This window comes from Sinocyclocheilus anshuiensis, unplaced genomic scaffold, assembly GCF_001515605.1.
Source record: "Sinocyclocheilus anshuiensis isolate Anshui unplaced genomic scaffold, SAMN03320099.WGS_v1.1 scaffold1144, whole genome shotgun sequence".
Taxonomy (NCBI): domain Eukaryota; kingdom Metazoa; phylum Chordata; class Actinopteri; order Cypriniformes; family Cyprinidae; genus Sinocyclocheilus; species Sinocyclocheilus anshuiensis.
In genome coordinates, this window is record NW_015551101.1 from 975,869 (window position 1) to 993,886 (window position 18,018).

The 18,018-nt window shown below is 39.1% G+C and overlaps 1 protein-coding gene across 3 annotated transcripts in view; it reads left to right on the forward strand.

Annotated features, from left to right (window-relative positions):
• The first annotated feature begins 5,923 nt into the window (after positions 1-5,923).
• The window catches only part of LOC107662786 (transcription elongation factor SPT5-like), a 15,135-nt gene continuing 3,040 nt past the window's right edge, over positions 5,924-18,018 (forward strand). The window contains exons 1-28 of one of the 3 annotated variants that reach the window (XM_016452886.1): positions 5,924-6,015; positions 6,492-6,611; positions 6,749-6,908; positions 7,012-7,077; positions 7,441-7,446; positions 8,096-8,107; positions 8,698-8,767; positions 8,851-8,919; positions 9,069-9,134; positions 9,234-9,264; positions 9,350-9,418; positions 11,575-11,826; positions 11,985-12,074; positions 12,594-12,664; positions 12,751-12,856; positions 12,938-13,031; positions 13,138-13,274; positions 13,475-13,630; positions 13,735-13,881; positions 14,762-14,908; positions 14,998-15,123; positions 15,211-15,295; positions 15,528-15,632; positions 15,839-15,941; positions 16,906-17,033; positions 17,121-17,226; positions 17,318-17,476; positions 17,555-17,723. In XM_016452886.1, coding sequence (XP_016308372.1) covers positions 6,531-6,611; positions 6,749-6,908; positions 7,012-7,077; positions 7,441-7,446; positions 8,096-8,107; positions 8,698-8,767; positions 8,851-8,919; positions 9,069-9,134; positions 9,234-9,264; positions 9,350-9,418; positions 11,575-11,826; positions 11,985-12,074; positions 12,594-12,664; positions 12,751-12,856; positions 12,938-13,031; positions 13,138-13,274; positions 13,475-13,630; positions 13,735-13,881; positions 14,762-14,908; positions 14,998-15,123; positions 15,211-15,295; positions 15,528-15,632; positions 15,839-15,941; positions 16,906-17,033; positions 17,121-17,226; positions 17,318-17,476; positions 17,555-17,723 — 2,811 coding nt within the window. In that variant the 5' untranslated portion in view covers positions 5,924-6,015; positions 6,492-6,530. The remainder of the gene's footprint in view (positions 6,016-6,491; positions 6,612-6,748; positions 6,909-7,011; positions 7,078-7,440; positions 7,447-8,095; positions 8,108-8,697; positions 8,768-8,850; positions 8,920-9,068; positions 9,135-9,233; positions 9,265-9,349; positions 9,419-11,574; positions 11,827-11,984; positions 12,075-12,593; positions 12,665-12,750; positions 12,857-12,937; positions 13,032-13,137; positions 13,275-13,474; positions 13,631-13,734; positions 13,882-14,761; positions 14,909-14,997; positions 15,124-15,210; positions 15,296-15,527; positions 15,633-15,838; positions 15,942-16,905; positions 17,034-17,120; positions 17,227-17,317; positions 17,477-17,554; positions 17,724-18,018) is intronic. The other 2 variants (XM_016452887.1, XM_016452889.1) reach the window with 2 other exon arrangements.

Sequence of the window (18,018 nt, forward strand, 5' to 3'; positions counted from 1 at the left end):
TGGGTTACAAGTCCGACTCTCTAACCATTAGGCCACGACTTCACCGTGTTGTGTGTTGCATCCTACTAAAAGTAGCCAAATTCTATTAGGCCATATTTACAATTTCAAGCTTCCATTTCAATTAGCCAGTGTCAAGTGTTACATCCAAGAAGTGGCCTCACTTGTCAAGTGTTACAACCAGAAGTGGTCCTCATCTGTTTTATAATATATGGGGCATATTTGCCATGTCAAATGTGGGACAACTTGGCTTACACACTGTGCCGTATATTTGCCAAAAGTGGCCCAAATTGTTATTAATTATTTGGGCAATATTTGTCATTTTATATGCGGTCCATATTTGCGGCATCATATAAGGGCAACTTTAGGCTCACAGGCACATTAGCCAGTGCTTACCGTGCCATATCTTTGCCAAAACTGACCCAGATACGTTTGAGGATAACTGGGCCACAGTTATGGCATCATATGCGGGCCACTTTAGGCTCACAGCCACATTAGCCAGTGCTTACCATGCCATATTGGTGCGAGTGCAACGAGTGCAACGACACATGTCGGCACATCTGCCATGTGCCGTGTGCTGCTTTATATATATTTTTTTATATATCTTCCTTGCGTGGGTTGTGTGCCGGCACATACTGCATGGAATAATGATATTTGGGCAGTCCAGTTCTGTTTGCCAGATTTGGGCCTCAAGTGAGCCCAAGCATTGCTGCATGTAAACCAACCAAAACTGGCCCTAATGTGGGTCACAGTTGATTTTTATTCAAACCCTGGTCTTCCCCACATTCCTCACGGGGCCCACATGCTGCATGGAATGGTGGCATTTTGGCAGTGGTCCACAAGCAGGCCACTACACAGCCACATTTTAACTAATAATGAACAAAATAAACCATAAATGTACATTATCTGGGCCACACTAAGCCTTAAGTGAGTTATGAATCAACAATACTCAACATTGTAAAGAGAAATTTAAAAATGTCCTCAATAAATGTTCAAATAAGGACACCAGAAATGTGTCCTACTTGATAAAATCATCCTGACCCAAGTTTTGCACAAGCAGCAATTAAAATGTCACAGATAAATATTCAAAGACACAATCCAATACTTTTAAAAACTGTTATTGTGTTCTCTGCACTGTGTTAAAGAGCCCACGACAAAGATGTAAGGTTATATATCATAAGTCTTTAATCCAATAAGGGTAAATCCGACCAGAGTAAATCCAAACACAATGTAGCACAGCAACATTTAAGACATGTAGACGTAAGACCAGACAATCTATATCTTTGACAAAACTGGCCCAGATACATTAGCCAGCCACATCACCGCATCTTTACCTACAGAGCCCCACATTTTTGTTGTTTTACATATGGGCCACTTCAGGCTTACATCTATTTTGTCCGGACCATAAGAAGGCCAGCAGTGCCATATCACTGTCACGGTTCATGGGTCCGTGCGGTCTTTTTGCGTCTTGTCATGTGTAAGTGTACGTCATTCATTAGTAGTGTTGCTCTGCATTATGTGTCTTTCCGTGCCCTTCAAAGTGTGTGCACTTAACTTTGGGACACAGCTAGTGTGAACCTACAGGAACTTAATTACTCAGCCCAAACAAGGATAATTAACTAGGCACACCTGAACAGAATAATACAATCAATACAACAAGGGAAACGGTGCAAAAGGAAAACAAAGTCCAAATTAACATAAACCTTGACAGTAAGAGTACAATCATTATAGTGCACTTCTGTTTTTATGCTGCACAGTACACATATAAAAAAAACTGCCATTAAAAGCAGGTTTCAAAAAAAAAAATTTGCTGCTTATGTAGCCTTCTTAAAGGGGTCATATGATGCTGCTAAAAAGAACATTATTTTGTGTATTTGGTGTAATAGCTACGGGTCGTGCTGTCCAGGCCCTGGTTTCTCAGGTTTCAGAGTTAACTACTCAGTTTCATCAATTGAGGGTGGAGACCGCCTCAGCTCAGCAACCACCCGAAATCTAAGGTGGCCTTCATTATAACTATGCTCTTGGGACGGGCAGCTAGCTGGGGAACTACCGTGTGGGAGCAGAGGCTTCCTTGCTGTTGCTCATTCCAGTCATTTTCTGAGGAACTCAAGAAAGTGTTTGATAGCGCTGCTTCGGGCAGAGAGGCAGCGCGACTTCTCGCGGAGCTGCATCAAGGGGAACGCACTGTAACTGACTATTCTATTGAGTTTCGCACTTTGGCAGCGGAGTGTGGTTGGAATTCAGAGGCGCAATGGGACATGTTTTTATATTGGCTTTCTGATTCCGTTAAAGACGAGATTTATTCGTCGGATTTACCCACAGGCGTGGATAAGCTCATAGATCTGACCATTCGGGTGGATACCAGATTGCGGCGCCGGGGCCAGCAGACACTCCGGGGACGGCCGATCACTCCACAGGGCCACTTTCCCTCAATCACTAGCGAGGCTGTGTTTTCTCTTCCAGATCCCGAGCCCATGCAGATGGGCAGGTCCCGTCTTTCGCAGCAGGAGAAGCAGAGACGCAGGGAGAGGGGGCTGTGCTTGTATTGTGGAGCCGCCGGTCACATCGCCCTGCAGTGTCCGGTAAAAGCCAGCACCCGCCAGTAGGTAAGAGGTTACTGACGGGTGGGATTACTTTGAACAAATCCTCTTTTTCAGCCACTCATCTTCCGGTGAGACTGAGAATGCACTCATTAACTTATGATTGTGAGGCTTTAGTGGACTCGGGAGCGGAGGGTAATTTTTTAGACATTAGTCTCGCTCACAGCCTCAAGATACCCGTGGTGGTGCTCTCTCAGCCCGTTTCTGTGGTTGCGCTGAATGGTCAGCCCTTACCCTCCATCACGCACGCCTCGTTAAGTCTCGTTAAGACTAATCACCTCTGGACAACACTCGGAGAACATTGAATTTCTTCTCACCAACACTCCCGCTGCTCCTGTGGTTCTGGGGCATCCCTGGCTAGTGCTCCATAATCCTCACATAAACTGGGGAAAGGATGCCGTTTTGGCTTGGAGCGAATATTGTCATGCTTCCTGTTTGTTGTCCGCATGTTCTCCTGTGTCTTGTTCTGTGTTTCAGGATGATCACGCTGACCTGTCTAACGTGCCATGTGAGTACCTCGACCTGAAGGGAGTGTTCAGTAAGTCTCGGGCTGCTACTCTACCGCCGCATCGGATATATATATTTCTGATTCTCTAACAAGATCATCCGCCCCTCTTCTTCTCCAGCAGGTGTGGGTTTCTTTTTCGTGAAAAAGAAGGACGGCTCTCTTCGCCCCTGTATTGACTATCGAGGGTTGAACGACATAACGGTGAAGAATACTTATCCTCTACCGTTGATGTCGTCGGCTTTCGAGCGTTTGCAGGGGGCGTCATTTTTCACGAAATTGGATCTCCGTAACGCTTATCATTTGGTTCGCATAAGAAGAGGGGAGTGGACTGAATCGTTACAATTGCTTACGGAAGTTTAAGGAAAGAAAACAACATTGGCCTTTGCTGCCTTGGAAAGAGCTATATCCAACACGCGACAAACCACACCAGGGAAAGACGGTATATGGTATTGCATGTTAGGCCATATGAAAGATGTCACACTTGAAATAATATTAAGACCATGGAAAGGATGGTAACAAATAGATTAGATTATTATATTGAAAAAAATGGTCTTATATCACCACATCAATCTGGATTTCGTAAGGGAAGGGGGACAATGGACTCTGTACTATGCCTAGAGTCAGTAATTAGGAAAGCTCAAAGTAATAAAGAAAATGTAATTGCTGTATTTATTGATATTGAAAAGGCATATGATATGCTGTGGAAGGACGGACTTCTTATTAAACTTAATAAATTAGGAATAAGTGGCAAGATGTATAATTGGGTATTAGATTTCCTGAATAGAAGAACAATAGAAGTTAAAGTAGGCACAGAATATTCAAATAGATATACAGTGGAAAATGGTATCCCACAAGGCAGTGTATGTAGTCCAATATTATTTAATATTATGATTAATGACATATTTGATCAGGTTGAAGGAAACGTAGGCAAGTCACTTTATGCAGATGATGGGGCACTCTGGGTTAGAGGTCGGAATATAGAATATTTAAGTAGGAAAATGCAAAATGCAATAAGGAATGTAGAACAGTGGACAAATAAATGGGGATTTAAACTTTCAATCTCAAAATCACAAGTTATATGCTTTTCTAAACGTCCTTAAACAGTATTACTTAAACTATATGGGCAAGATCTTCAACAGGGTAAGGTTGTAAGATCCTTGGGAGTATTTTTTGATGAGAAGTTGACCTGGTGTCAACATATTGATAAGGTTAGGAATAAATGTAAAAAGATTAATAATGTTTTAAGATGTCTATCAGGGCAAGACTGGGGAGCAAGCAGGGCATCGCTCATTAACATCTATCAGGCTCTTTTAAGAGCAGCGTTAGATTATGGTTGCCTAGCATATATGTCAGCATCAGAATCAAACCTTAAAAAACTTGATGTGGAACAGGCACAGGCACTTCGGATTTGTACTAGAGCGTTTAAATCATCACCAGTATCTGCATTACAAGTTGAGACAGGAGAGATGCCTTTACGTATTAGGAGGATCAAGATCATGCTGGCGTATTGGATAAATCTACAAGGGCATAGCGGAGTACATCCCACAAAGGCCATCTTACAAGATTGTTCAGAACATAGTAAAAGTAATTATTACAGTTTCGGATGGATAGGAAATGCAAAAGCACAAAACGCAAGCCTCAGCCAGCTCCAAGTAAGCCCCATTGTGGCACTATCAACTGTACTGCCTCGGAAATTCATAAAGCCATCTGTAGATATAAGCCTTCAATAAATGTTAAAAGAAAAATCTAAAATAATGCCACAGAAGGTAATAGTTCAAGACTATGAACCTTTATCAAGACAAACTATTCATATTTACAGATGGATCAAAGCAGCCAGAGACAGGCCGTACTGGGGCTGCTTTCTCCATTTCGCATTATGAAATAGCAGTTAAAAAAAGAACAGCAGATCATTTATCGGTGTACACAGTAGAGCTTTTAGCAATTTTATTGGCATTACAATGGTTGGAAGGAAATAAACAGAATCAAAATGTAATCATAGCTTCTGACAGCTTATCTGCTCTATAGCATTCAGTCTGGGAAAACATCATGTAGACAAGTTATCATATATGATATATACCAGATATTCAACTTGCTTTTAATACTGTATGATAAAGGGCTGGATGTTTCCTTCCTTTGGGTTCCTGCTCATGTAGGGGTGGAAGGAAATGAGATTGTAGATATTCTGGCAAGAGGAGCAATAAAGCATGAAACAGTTGATATACAAATACCGTTATGTAGAACAGAAATCAAAACCATTATTAAGGGACATACAAACAAAATATGGCAAGAATACTGGGACATAACTGATACTGGACGACATCTGTATAACATACAAAAACAAGTAGGCTTAAATAGTATTAGGCAGAGCAGGAATCCAAAGGAAGGAAATATAATTACACATCTTAGTATAGGTCATGCTTGTTTGAACTTTACATTACAGAGAATAGGAAAACCCCCCACTGGTCTTTGCGACCACTGCAACACACAAGAGACAGTAAAACATATTTTATTAGATTGTAAAAGGTATGAAGAAGAAAGAAGGGAGTTAGAAACACAAGTTGGAAAACAAAACATGACAGTGGGAAATCTGCTAGGAAAAACAATGTCTAGGGAAGTATAGTTTCCTAATAAATTATTAGAAAAATACTGGGATAAGTGAAAGAATTTAATAGAAATATATAGGGGAAAAAAAAAAATATATATATATATATATATATTTATTTTGGTTGGGGGGGACAGTTTTTTCTGTCCTTGTCCTTTCTTTCAAAGTACTGCCCACACTCCAGTCCAGTAGGTGGCGGTAGATGCACCTTTAAGTTGGTTTGCCAACCGCCAATAAAATAAAATTAAAAAAAAGAAGAAGAAGGCCTTTGCTACCTGATTAAAGCAAAACCAGACAGCTGTTTAAAGGTAAGAAGACTTTTTTTTTATCCGCTCTTTAATGGTAAATTTAAGACATACTTAACGGTATGGTATGTTCGTAATAAACTAAGATGTGACCGTGGTAATTAAGCCACGAGTTATTTGTGAAATAAGATGTGTGCTAGCTAGCTCGTGTGCTAATTCCTTGTCGACTGGATTTAGCAGCATTAGCCAAAGCACATCACCCTAAAGTAGGAACAAACTAGATTGACTGTTGTTGTTTACCTGTAGTTTTCAGCTCGTAAGTCGTATTATGCATACCCAAGTAAAGAAATACAGTGTACTGTTTAATCGAATTGCGTTATGACTCGCATCATTCGCCGTGTCTCTTTTTTCTGTCTGGTCAAATGGCTGGTTTCAGTCTAATAACATGTAAACTGCTATGTTCATGGACGAATCTTGCATCTGTTTGTAATTGTTTACTATTCTTTGCGTTTTACATGTATTTGATGTGGTTTGTACAGTAGTGTTGCCGTCTGGATAACACAGAAGAAAACAAAGAGATGTCTGACAGCGATGACAGCGATTTCTCTGATAATCCGAGCGAGAGGAGCAGCGAGGCTGAGGAGGTGGAGGAGAATGAGGTAAGACAACCAGCTCCTCCCCGAACGTGTCAGTAAATAGTCGATAAATAGCTTTTTATGGTAGCTAAAACCATGCTATATTTTGTTTATCTGAAATGGTTCATTAAAAAAAAATTTACTCAACACATATCTTTAAGGAGGAGGAGGAACAGGGGAGTGTAGCTGGCAGTGACAAGGCTGAGGAGGAGGAGGGAGAAGATTTGGAGGATGAGGAGGAGTATGATGAAGAGGAAGAAGAGGATGATGACCGGCCCAGGAAAAAACCTCGGCATGGTGGCTTCATCTTGGATGAAGCCGGTTAGAAAATCCCTTACCAACATATTTCTTAGATTAAGCAACGTATTTTGCATAGATGTCATTTGAAAAGCTATAATGTGTATTTTATTCTATCTTTGACTAGATGTTGACGATGAGTATGAAGATGAAGATCCATGGGAGGATGGTGCTGAAGACATCTTAGAAAAAGGTAAGATATTATTATTATTTTAAATGAATTGTGAATGTTTTGTTTGTTACATTTAAAAAAAATATCTTAAGTTATTATATATTTAATGTTTATATTATATGCAATTGATGTCCCCTGTATGCATACTTCAAACTCTGGCAAGTGGAGTTAAGATTTCTTTTGATATTATGTGACCAGTATGTGTTGTATGTTTAGTCCTATATGCGTTATATCATATTTATAACTTTATGAAATGGAGGCATTTTAAATGAAATACCAATAACAGACTGTGTCTTAAATATGTTGTATAAAATTATGCCAGTTATTGGAATGTATTTCTTGCCCTCATTGATTTTTTTTATTTCTTATGCATGCCTCCTTCAGTTAACGGTAAAGCAACTCCAGATTACTCTGCTCTGTTTTTTTCTGTCTAACTGAACTGATTCTCAAATCATTGTTTCTCATTCGTTAAAATCCATACCCATGATCAGCACCCATCTAACATTTGTTTGTGATGTTTAAAGTTGTTTGGCTAATGTTAAATTTGCTTATATTTCTAAACAAGGAACATGGATGGCAAATACATTTTTAGCGATACACTTTTTCTTCTTTGCGTCATCAAAATATGTTGAGTAAAGTCAAAGTTAATAAAGACCTATCATTTTAAAATGCACAATCCATTGAACAGGGCCAGGGGACTGTATAGGCGGGACTGACTGAGTTCTGAAAGGGAATCAAATATGGTCATTTGCCTGAAAATGCTCCTTTGAACAGAAAACAAAACCCAATTCCTTGTTTTTGATAGTATTCAAGTGTGCTTATTGTATTGCATCCGCTAACAGTGACATGACATCATTATCACGTAGTTTCCATCTTTAAAATATACCACATGTGTAAGCCTGCCCATCATTGGTAATTTCCCTTTTTATTTCTGTTTACCTGGTCCTGTCTATGCCCTTGCCTGAAAATGCTGTGTGCACATGACTTTGTATTATGGCTCATGTTCCTCCCTTCCTCCCTCAACTCTGGATTTGAGCAGAAGAGGCCGAAGGTATGTGCTTAAATCTTCTGGTGTGCATGGATATTCAACCATGTGTTCAGTAGCTGTGTTTACATGCACTGCTTTTAGACCATCTGGTTGCAGATTCAGAATGCACGCTACCAGAACCACAGAAATAAATTGCATTGTGAAATATATAAAAATAGAAAATGATAAGTTATAGTAATGTTTCACAATATTGTTGTTTTTACTGTATTTTTGATCGAATGAATGCAGCCTTGGTGAGCATGAGACTTCTTTCAAGAACTTAAAAAAAAAATATCTTATGGACCTCAAACATTTGAACAATATTTTATTACATTTAATTGCACATCATATATAAAAAATAGTGTGTAATAAATAATTGTTTACAAAGAATCAAAGGTTTAGATAACAGTTCTTCTATTTAATGGATTAAGATCTGCACCACTGGATCGAAATTAATTAGATCATTCAGTTTGAGCGATCGGTTATTAGTCAAATTATTAACGGATTATTACGCTGCATGTAAACGTAGCTACTGACAATTTTTTTAGCTTTCTTTTCTAGTCACAGTATAAATTTTTTGTCATATAATTGTTTATTCTGTTTTCGTCTGTTAGTGTCCAACATTGACCATGTAGTTTTGGATGAGGATCACTCCGGTTCAAGGAGGTTGCAGAATCTCTGGAGGTGAGACAGCTACACTGCTCACACTTTCACATGACTGAATCTGAACTATGGAAGTCATGTTAAATACCCGTTTTTCTCTTTAGGGATTCACGTGAGGAAGCTCTGGGGGAGTATTACATGAGAAAATATGCCAAGTCCTCGGGTGGCGAGCAGTAAGTCAACAGAGTTCACCTGTACTCAAAGTGTATGCTACTTTTACGAAGTGTGTGACTCAATTCAGCACGTGCATGTTGAAATGAAAGGAATTCTGGTTTTGCTGCGTTAACTTCTCTAAATATTCCTGTTCTGCTGTTTACTTCAGTTTCTATGGTGGCTCTGAGGAACTTTCTGATGACATCACCCAGCAACAGTTGCTTCCTGGGGTCAAGTATGAAAAAAAAGAACAATTTATTGCTGATTAAACATACTAAATTAAGTATTTCTGAAAAGACCACTGGGCTTGTGTTAAGAGATTTGTCTCTTGCAGGGATCCTAATTTGTGGACCGTTAAGTGTAAGGTTAGTACTATCTAACATGTGGCCTATGGGTGTTGTGATGAGGCTACTGTATGTGCAGGGTTTAATTCTTTCGGTTTCTCTGTAGATTGGAGAGGAGAGAGCAACTGCCATTGCCTTGATGCGAAAATTCATTGCTTATCAGTGCACCGACACAGTAGGTTTTTCCACATTCCCTCTGTCTTGATTTAGTTTTGGATGAGGATCACTCCGGTTCAAGGAGGTTGCAGAATCTCTGGAGGTGAGACAGCTACACTGCTCACACTTTCACATGACTGAATCTGAACTATGGAAGTCATGTTAAATACCCGTTTTTCTCTTTAGGGATTCACGTGAGGAAGCTCTGGGGGAGTATTACATGAGAAAATATGCCAAGTCCTCGGGTGGCGAGCAGTAAGTCAACAGAGTTCACCTGTACTCAAAGTGTATGCTACTTTTACGAAGTGTGTGACTCAATTCAGCACGTGCATGTTGAAATGAAAGGAATTCTGGTTTTGCTGCGTTAACTTCTCTAAATATTCCTGTTCTGCTGTTTACTTCAGTTTCTATGGTGGCTCTGAGGAACTTTCTGATGACATCACCCAGCAACAGTTGCTTCCTGGGGTCAAGTATGAAAAAAAAGAACAATTTATTGCTGATTAAACATACTAAATTAAGTATTTCTGAAAAGACCACTGGGCTTGTGTTAAGAGATTTGTCTCTTGCAGGGATCCTAATTTGTGGACCGTTAAGTGTAAGGTTAGTACTATCTAACATGTGGCCTATGGGTGTTGTGATGAGGCTACTGTATGTGCAGGGTTTAATTCTTTCGGTTTCTCTGTAGATTGGAGAGGAGAGAGCAACTGCCATTGCCTTGATGCGAAAATTCATTGCTTATCAGTGCACCGACACAGTAGGTTTTTCCACATTCCCTCTGTCTTGATTAGACATGTGCCGGTATTCGGTAATGCGATATATCACGATAATTAATATGCACGATATTGTTATCGTGGGCACTTCAAAATACTGAGAATAATTATTTATTACAAATTATTCTGAATTTTGAATGCATTTTAAGAATACTTTTCCCATCAACTGGTTAAAATGCACAACACCGCTGTATGCTGCATGCGCACTCTGATGTAAACAAGCACGGATGAAAAGCGCATGGCGGAGCACATGAGACACTCTGGATGAAAGCACACTTTCACTCTCTGACAGCAAATGACGCTGAAATGCAGTTACCCCCGGAAACCCCATAAACAAAGCAGCTGTGCTACTTTCTGTTTCTGAAATGTTTAAATGGTTTAAACAGCCATTCAGATTTTTGTACTCGCTATGGTGTTCATCACAGCACCAAATACTTAAATATTTAGACTTAATAGGCTATTTATTTTCAAACTTTGTTACATTTTACTCTGGACTACAACATGTCCTATTGTTTGAAAGTGTTTTGATTCTTTATTGTTCGGTCACACTTTACATTAGGGCTTCATTAGTTGACATTAGTTAATTCATTAGTTAACACAAACTGCCAATGAATAATTCTTCTAAATATTCGTTAATCTTAGGTAATTCCAATATTTAATAACACGTTTGTTATTGTTATTTGTAATTGTTAAAATCAAAAGTTGCATCTGTGTTATTTAATGAGCTAACATGAACTAAGAGTTGTATTTTTTAACAAAGATTAATAACTTCTGTAGCAAATGTAGCTATTGCTCACTGTGAATGTTAATGCATTAACTAAGGTTAACTAATGAGATCTTATTGTAAAGTGATACCTATTGGTCTTTATAATTCTTTTGCACTTTAATCTGTTTAAAATGTTTAACTTTATAATTTTTTTGTGTATTGCTTTATTGTATTTAAATGTTCAGTTATTTTTGTTTGAAGAAAAAAGTTATTAAACCTGTTATACTGTATTATGACAACACTTTTTTTGCAACTAAATTTCAATATCGTGATAATACCGTTTACCAAGATAAAAGCATTAGCAATTAATCGCAACATGAAAATTTGATACCGGCATATCCCTAGTCTTGATGTCAGTTTTTTTTTGGTTACAGCCAGCGTTAGCGACATGGTTGGTTAATACCTGTAATGGTGCCAGTACTTTTAACTCGCACCATTTAAATCCTCATTATGTAAGGCACAGAACTGTATGAACTTTATCTTGTGTGCCTCACATTAAACTTTTCCTCACTTATTGAAGTTTTCCTGAAAACAATTGTCTCAAGTTCCGTTTGGTTTTCGTTTATCAAATTGTAGGCCAAGTGAGAAGAGAAAAACTACAATGTCTGTTGTACTAATATGTTGTGTTTCTCTCCACAGCCGCTTCAAATCAAATCAGTGGTGGCCCCTGAGCACGTCAAAGGTTATATCTATGTGGAGGCGTACAAGCAGACCCATGTCAAGTCCGCCATTGAGGGTGTTGGAAACCTGCGTATGGGCTTCTGGAACCAGCAGATGGTGCCCATTAAAGAGATGACGGATGTGCTGAAGGTGGTTAAAGAAGTGACTAACCTTAAACCCAAGTCTTGGGTTCGTCTTAAGAGAGGCCTTTATAAAGATGACATTGCCCAGGTGGGTACAGCCGAAGACTTGTCTATATAGTAATAAAAGAAACGTCTCCCAAATAGGGTGCTAGATATTTTGGTTACGTTATTCAATTTGTCAATCATACAACTCTACATCTGTGGCATGAAAACATTTAATGCATGTATTTATTTGCCTTGTTTTAGGTGGACTATGTTGAACCGAGCCAAAATACGATCTCACTGAAAATGATTCCTCGTATTGATTTAGATCGCATTAAAGCGAGGATGAGTATGGTAGGTTAGATCATCATGATCATATATTATCTCATATTTACGCTACTGTTTGCAAGTTTGGAGTCAGTACATTTTTTATTTTGTTGAGAGAAACATACTTTTTAAGATGTTGCAGAAGATTTTTGTTTTAATAAATGCTGAACTTTCTATTCATCAAAAAATCGTGAAAAAATGTTTTATGGTTTCCACAAAAAAATATTAAGCAGAAAAGAAACCTCTTTTTAACATTCATAATAATAATAAAATGTTACTTAAGCACCAAATTAGCATATTAGAGTGACTTCTGAAGTATCATGTGACGCTAAAGACTGGAGTAATGCAAAACAGTGATTTTAAGTTAAAAATGTTTCACAGTATTACTGGCTTTACCTTTAATAGGATGAACGCAGCTTTCATGATCATAAGAGGCTGCTTTTAAAACATTTAAAAAAAATTACTGACCCTAAACCTGGATGGTAGTGTATATATGCTATGTGACCTTTTAGTGATGTGACCCCGGCTTTGTCTTTCATCGTACAGAAAGACTGGTTTGCGAAGAGAAAGAAGTTTAAGAGGCCCGCTCAGAGGCTTTTTGATGCTGAAAAGATCAGGTAAAGGAGCACTCTGATTTTGAGTCGCTCATAATCAAAACCTATTGAAATATGTCAGCCACACTGACACATGCTCTGCTCCACAGGTCTCTAGGTGGTGAGGTCAGCCATGACGGAGACTTCATGATATTTGAAGGCAACCGATACAGCCGCAAAGGCTTCCTGTTTAAAAGCTTTGCTATGTCAGCCGTGGTAAGAGCCCTCACACTTATTGTGGTTCTAGGTGTCTGTCTAATTGTTCCTTATTGGTTTATCGTGTCTCTTTTTGCATAGATCACAGAAGGGGTGAAACCCACTCTGTCGGAGCTGGAGAAGTTTGAGGACCAGCCAGAGGGGATTGACCTTGAAGTAGTCACAGAGACAACAGGTAAATATATCCACACAGTAGAACTTTTTTTTTGTGCCAATGTATTGCGTAATCCTTTCGTGCATGCATTTTTGCAAAGTTAATCACAAAGATTTTATTAATACAGGTAAGGAGCGTGAGCACAATCTCCAGGCAGGAGATAATGTGGAAGTGTGTGAGGGGGAGTTGATCAACCTTCAGGGTAAAATCCTGAGTGTGGATGGCAACAAGATCACCATCATGCCCAAGCATGAAGATCTCAAGGTGAATAAATCAGCATGAGTTTCTGTGTCAATACTGTGCCAGTATGCAAAGCATTTTCTCTTGGTTTGTAAATTCTGTGCCACTAAATGGAATTCAAAAGCTTTGCGAGAGTTCAAATATCCTGAAAATCCTGTTCTCCATGTTGTGTCCCTTTTACACCATGATTATTGCCTCACTATCGTGCCTTTGTTTTTGTTTAGGACCCTCTTGAGTTTCCAGCTCACGAGTTGAGGAAGTACTTCCGTATGGGCGACCATGTAAAGGTTATCGCAGGGCGTTTTGAAGGTGACACAGGCCTCATAGTCCGTGTGGAGGAGAACTTTGTTATTCTGTTCTCTGATCTCACTATGCATGAGGTAGGTTTCACTAGTAAGCTGTATAATTTTTCTGAGAAGCATGTAATATACTGCAGTCAATGTTGTATTTTCTCTATCTGATATGATGTCTGTTTTTGTTCCAGTTGAAGGTCTTGCCCCGGGACCTGCAGCTGTGCTCTGAGACTGCCTCAGGTGTGGATGCAGGAGGCCAGCATGAGTGGGGAGAGCTGATACAATTAGACCCCCAAACTGTAGGTGTCATTGTCAGGCTGGAAAGAGAGACCTTCCAGGTGAAGTTCAAGAGAAAGCAAGTTCAAGTGTAATGTAAACTAAACTCAGTAGTACACACTTGCTGTTTCTTCACAGCAATAGCACACTTTTCAACATTGTCCCTTCAAGGCCACTGAGTTCACTCTGTGACTATCTTGGCAAAACCCCTGTGCAGCTGTATTGTCATCATGCCATTACAGCCCCTAGGCTTGCATTTCAATAACATTGTCACATCAGCAGTAACGTGATTGCAATATCATCATGAATCAGGGCTCAACACAAAGGGTTGAGTTGGTGGTTCATGTTTGTACTTGAGCTGCCAAACATTTCACTGGTCTCAGCATGAAAAAAAAAAAAAAACTATACATTTTTTTTTACTGAAAGCAACATGTATTTTTATAAAAATATAATTATTTTTACCGATTCTGTATGCTTGAAAGATAAGAATTCTTGCAGTGTATCCAGGTAAATAACAACTTTGACACAGTACTGTTGTAAAGTTTGGGGTTGGGAAGGTGTTTCTGAAACAAGTCTCATATGCTCACCAAAGCTGCATTTCTTTGATCAAAAATAGTGCAAAAACAATAATATGGTGAAATGTTATTACAATTTAAAATAACTGTTTTGTATTTTTAGATACTTTAAAATATAATTTATTCTTGTAATGGCAAAGCAGAATTTTCAGTGGCCCTTACTGCAGTTTTCAGTGTCCTATAATCCTTCAGAAATCATTCTTGTGTTCAAAAAACATATTATTATTATTATTATTATTATTATTAATGTTGAAAACTGGCGTGCTGAGTATATTGCTGAAAGTATTAATTTCTTAAAAAAAAAAAAAAAGCTTTTTAAAAAAAAATTCTGCTCTCTGAATTTTCTTTCACACTGATAAATTTTTAGGTTCTGAACATGCATGGGAAAGTTTTGACTGTACGGCACCAGGCAGTAAACAGACGGAAGGACAACCGCTTTGCTGTCGCTCTCGACTCTGAGCAAAACAACATCCATGTGAAGGATATTGTAAAAGTCATTGATGGACCTCATTCGGTAACTACCAGAGACATAATAAAGGTTTGACATTGTATAACAGATCCACATTGGAGGAAGTTAATATGCTCCTTCATGTGATCCGTCAGGGCCGTGAAGGTGAAATTCGCCACATCTTCAGAGGCTTTGCTTTTCTTCACTGCAAGAAGCTGGTTGAAAACGGAGGCATGTTTGTCTGTAAAGCACGCCACCTCGTTCTGGCGGGCGGCTCAAAGGTAGGTCTGTTCTGCTACATCTGTGGACAAATCTTATACATTTCCCAAATTCCCTGTTGTAAAACGGTCCCGTTTTTTTCCCCAAAGCCCAGAGACGTGACCAATTTTACAGTGGGAGGTTTTGCACCTATGAGTCCACGCATCAGCAGCCCGATGCACCCTGGCGGAGGTGGTAAGCAATTTCATGCAACTCACAGGGTTTTGTAGCATAGTGGTTGAAAATCTGGGCTTTTATCAAAAGGTTCAAACCCTGCAAGAGGATGTAATTATTCATTTAAACACTAGTGTGTTTGTCTGCCAATAACGTTTTTGTCTGTCTGGTTGCCATTTGATCATTTGAATCATATCAATGATATAAAGACTACTCATATTTTGATCTAGATCTTTTTTGGTCTTCCTTTCAGGGCAGCAGCACAGGGGCGGAGGTGGTGGCATGGGTCGGGGCCGTGGGCGACGAGACAATGATCTGATTGGGCAGACTGTCCGTATATCCCAGGGACCATACAAAGGTTAAATGAATCGTATTCTTATTATTTGGAGCAACCTTTTGTGAGAAGCTTTTTGCTTTGGTTTAGTGTTTTGTATAAATTTCATTGCATTTTATAACATGTTAAGTGTGGCATCAGTGTCCAAATACTTTGAGACCACCATATGTTCACTTTGTCTTGTATTCTTATAAGCCACAGGTTTCATAACACCTTCTACATTTCCACAGGCTACATTGGAGTGGTGAAGGATGCCACAGAATCAACCGCTAGGGTAGAGCTCCACTCAACTTGCCAGACCATCTCTGTGGACCGGCAGCGTCTCACAACTGTGTATGTTATAGTGCACAAAGATTTATACTTTCTCTGCTTCTTCCACATTTGTTTATTCCATATTTTTGGCTAATTTTATGACATTACTTCTAGCTGCCAGTAAAAGTCAGTACGCTCAGCTTCGTTTAACATATCTTCCTCACACAGAAAATGTAAATAAAAGTGGCTGGTCCTGTGTGGGAAAGTTCTATGTGAGAATCCTAGCTATTAGTCTCCCAACTACTGTTTGACAGTTCTGCCTCATTACACTGTAGACTGGATTGTGTTCGTCTGACATGTTATTTTTGATTTCACTGGTGCCGTAAACTATGACCGATAGGACAGCCCTGTAGCAGCTCTCTGAAAAGCACAGGGATCCTGGAATATACTTGCATATTACACACCTCAGAGATTGCTAGACAGAAGATCTTTTTTTTTTAATTAGATGTTTATGAAAGAAGTCTCTTATGTTCACCAAGGCTGCATTTATTTGATCAAAGATACAGTAAAACAGTAATATTGTGAATTATTATTACAATTTTAAAGAACTATTTTAATATATTTTAAAATATAATTTCTTCCTATGATGGCTAAACCCAAATTTTCAGCAGTAATTAGTTTTCACTGTCACATGATCTTTCAGAACTCGCTCTAATATGTTGATTTGCTGCTCGAGAAACATTTATTATCAATGTTGAAAACGGGTGTGCTGCTTAATATTTGTGGAAACCATCATATTTTTGCAGGATTCTTTGAATAGAAATTGATAATTAAAGATTTTACAAAAGATTAATTTTAAATAAATGCTGTTCTGTCACTTTTGATCAATTCCTTGTGTCCTTGCTGAATAAGTATTAATTTCTTGCAAAAAAAAATAAAAAATCTTACTGACCCCAAACTTTTGAATAGTAGTGTAGAACTTTTGTTCTTCTAAATGTATTTCTTTTTTTTTAACACCTCAATATTTTTGCTCTCTTTAAATCAGTGGTGGCAAAGAAAGACAAGGAAGGACTTCCACCCATTTACGAACCCCGATGTATGGTTCCCAGACACCCATTTATGGAACTGGCTCACGTACCCCCATGTATGGTAGCCAGACACCCCTCCATGATGGTAAGAAATGCCAAAATATATTCTTATAAACTTGCAACACTGTTTTTTTTTGTTTTGTTTTTTAAACCCGTCTTTCATTGCTCACAGGAAGCCGTACTCCTCACTATGGCTCCCAGACTCCTCTGCATGATGGGAGCAGGACGCCAGGTCAGAGCGGCGCTTGGGACCCCAGCAATCCAAACACACCATCACGGTAAGAAGCAGAGCGAGGACAAACATGCACATGCATACAATCGAACAATCACACATACCTCAACTTCATCTCGTTTTCCTTCTGTTTTCAGGCCTGATGACGAATACGAGTTCGCCTATGACGACGAACCCTCACCGTCTCCTCAAGGCTATGGGGGTACGCCCAATCCTCAGACTCCTGGCTACCCAGAAGTGCCCTCCCCGCAGGTCAACCCTCAGTACAACCCTCAGACTCCTGGGACTCCTGCCATGTGAGGGCTCAATCAGATGCTCGATGATTTTGTTCTGGCTTGAGAACATCTTAAACGGAGTATGTTTTTGCACCATAGGTACAACACTGACCAGTACTCCCCATATGCAGCTCCCTCTCCGCAAGGGTCCTACCAGCCCAGCCCCAGCCCACAGAGTTACCACCAAGTGGCCCCAAGCCCAGTGGGATACCAAAACACACACTCGCCTGCCAGTTACCACCCCACCCCATCACCCATGGCCTACCAGGTAGTTTTGGCTGCTGAAAACAAAAAAAGCAAGAAACCAGCTACTTAGAGTAGTGATGCACCAAAATGATTTTTTTTTTTAGCAAACCTGAAATTAAAATTTTCATTTAGTGAAAATAACGTTTATATAATAATTTAATTAATCAAATGAATTTAATAATCAACTCTCAAATAAAAACTAAGTTGTATACAAACCTTCTAACTAAACATAAGGCATATCAAATATTGAGTCAGGTTTCTTTTATCTTTTTTTTAGGTTTTTCAGTTTAGAAATTTGTAGAAATTTTATATATATA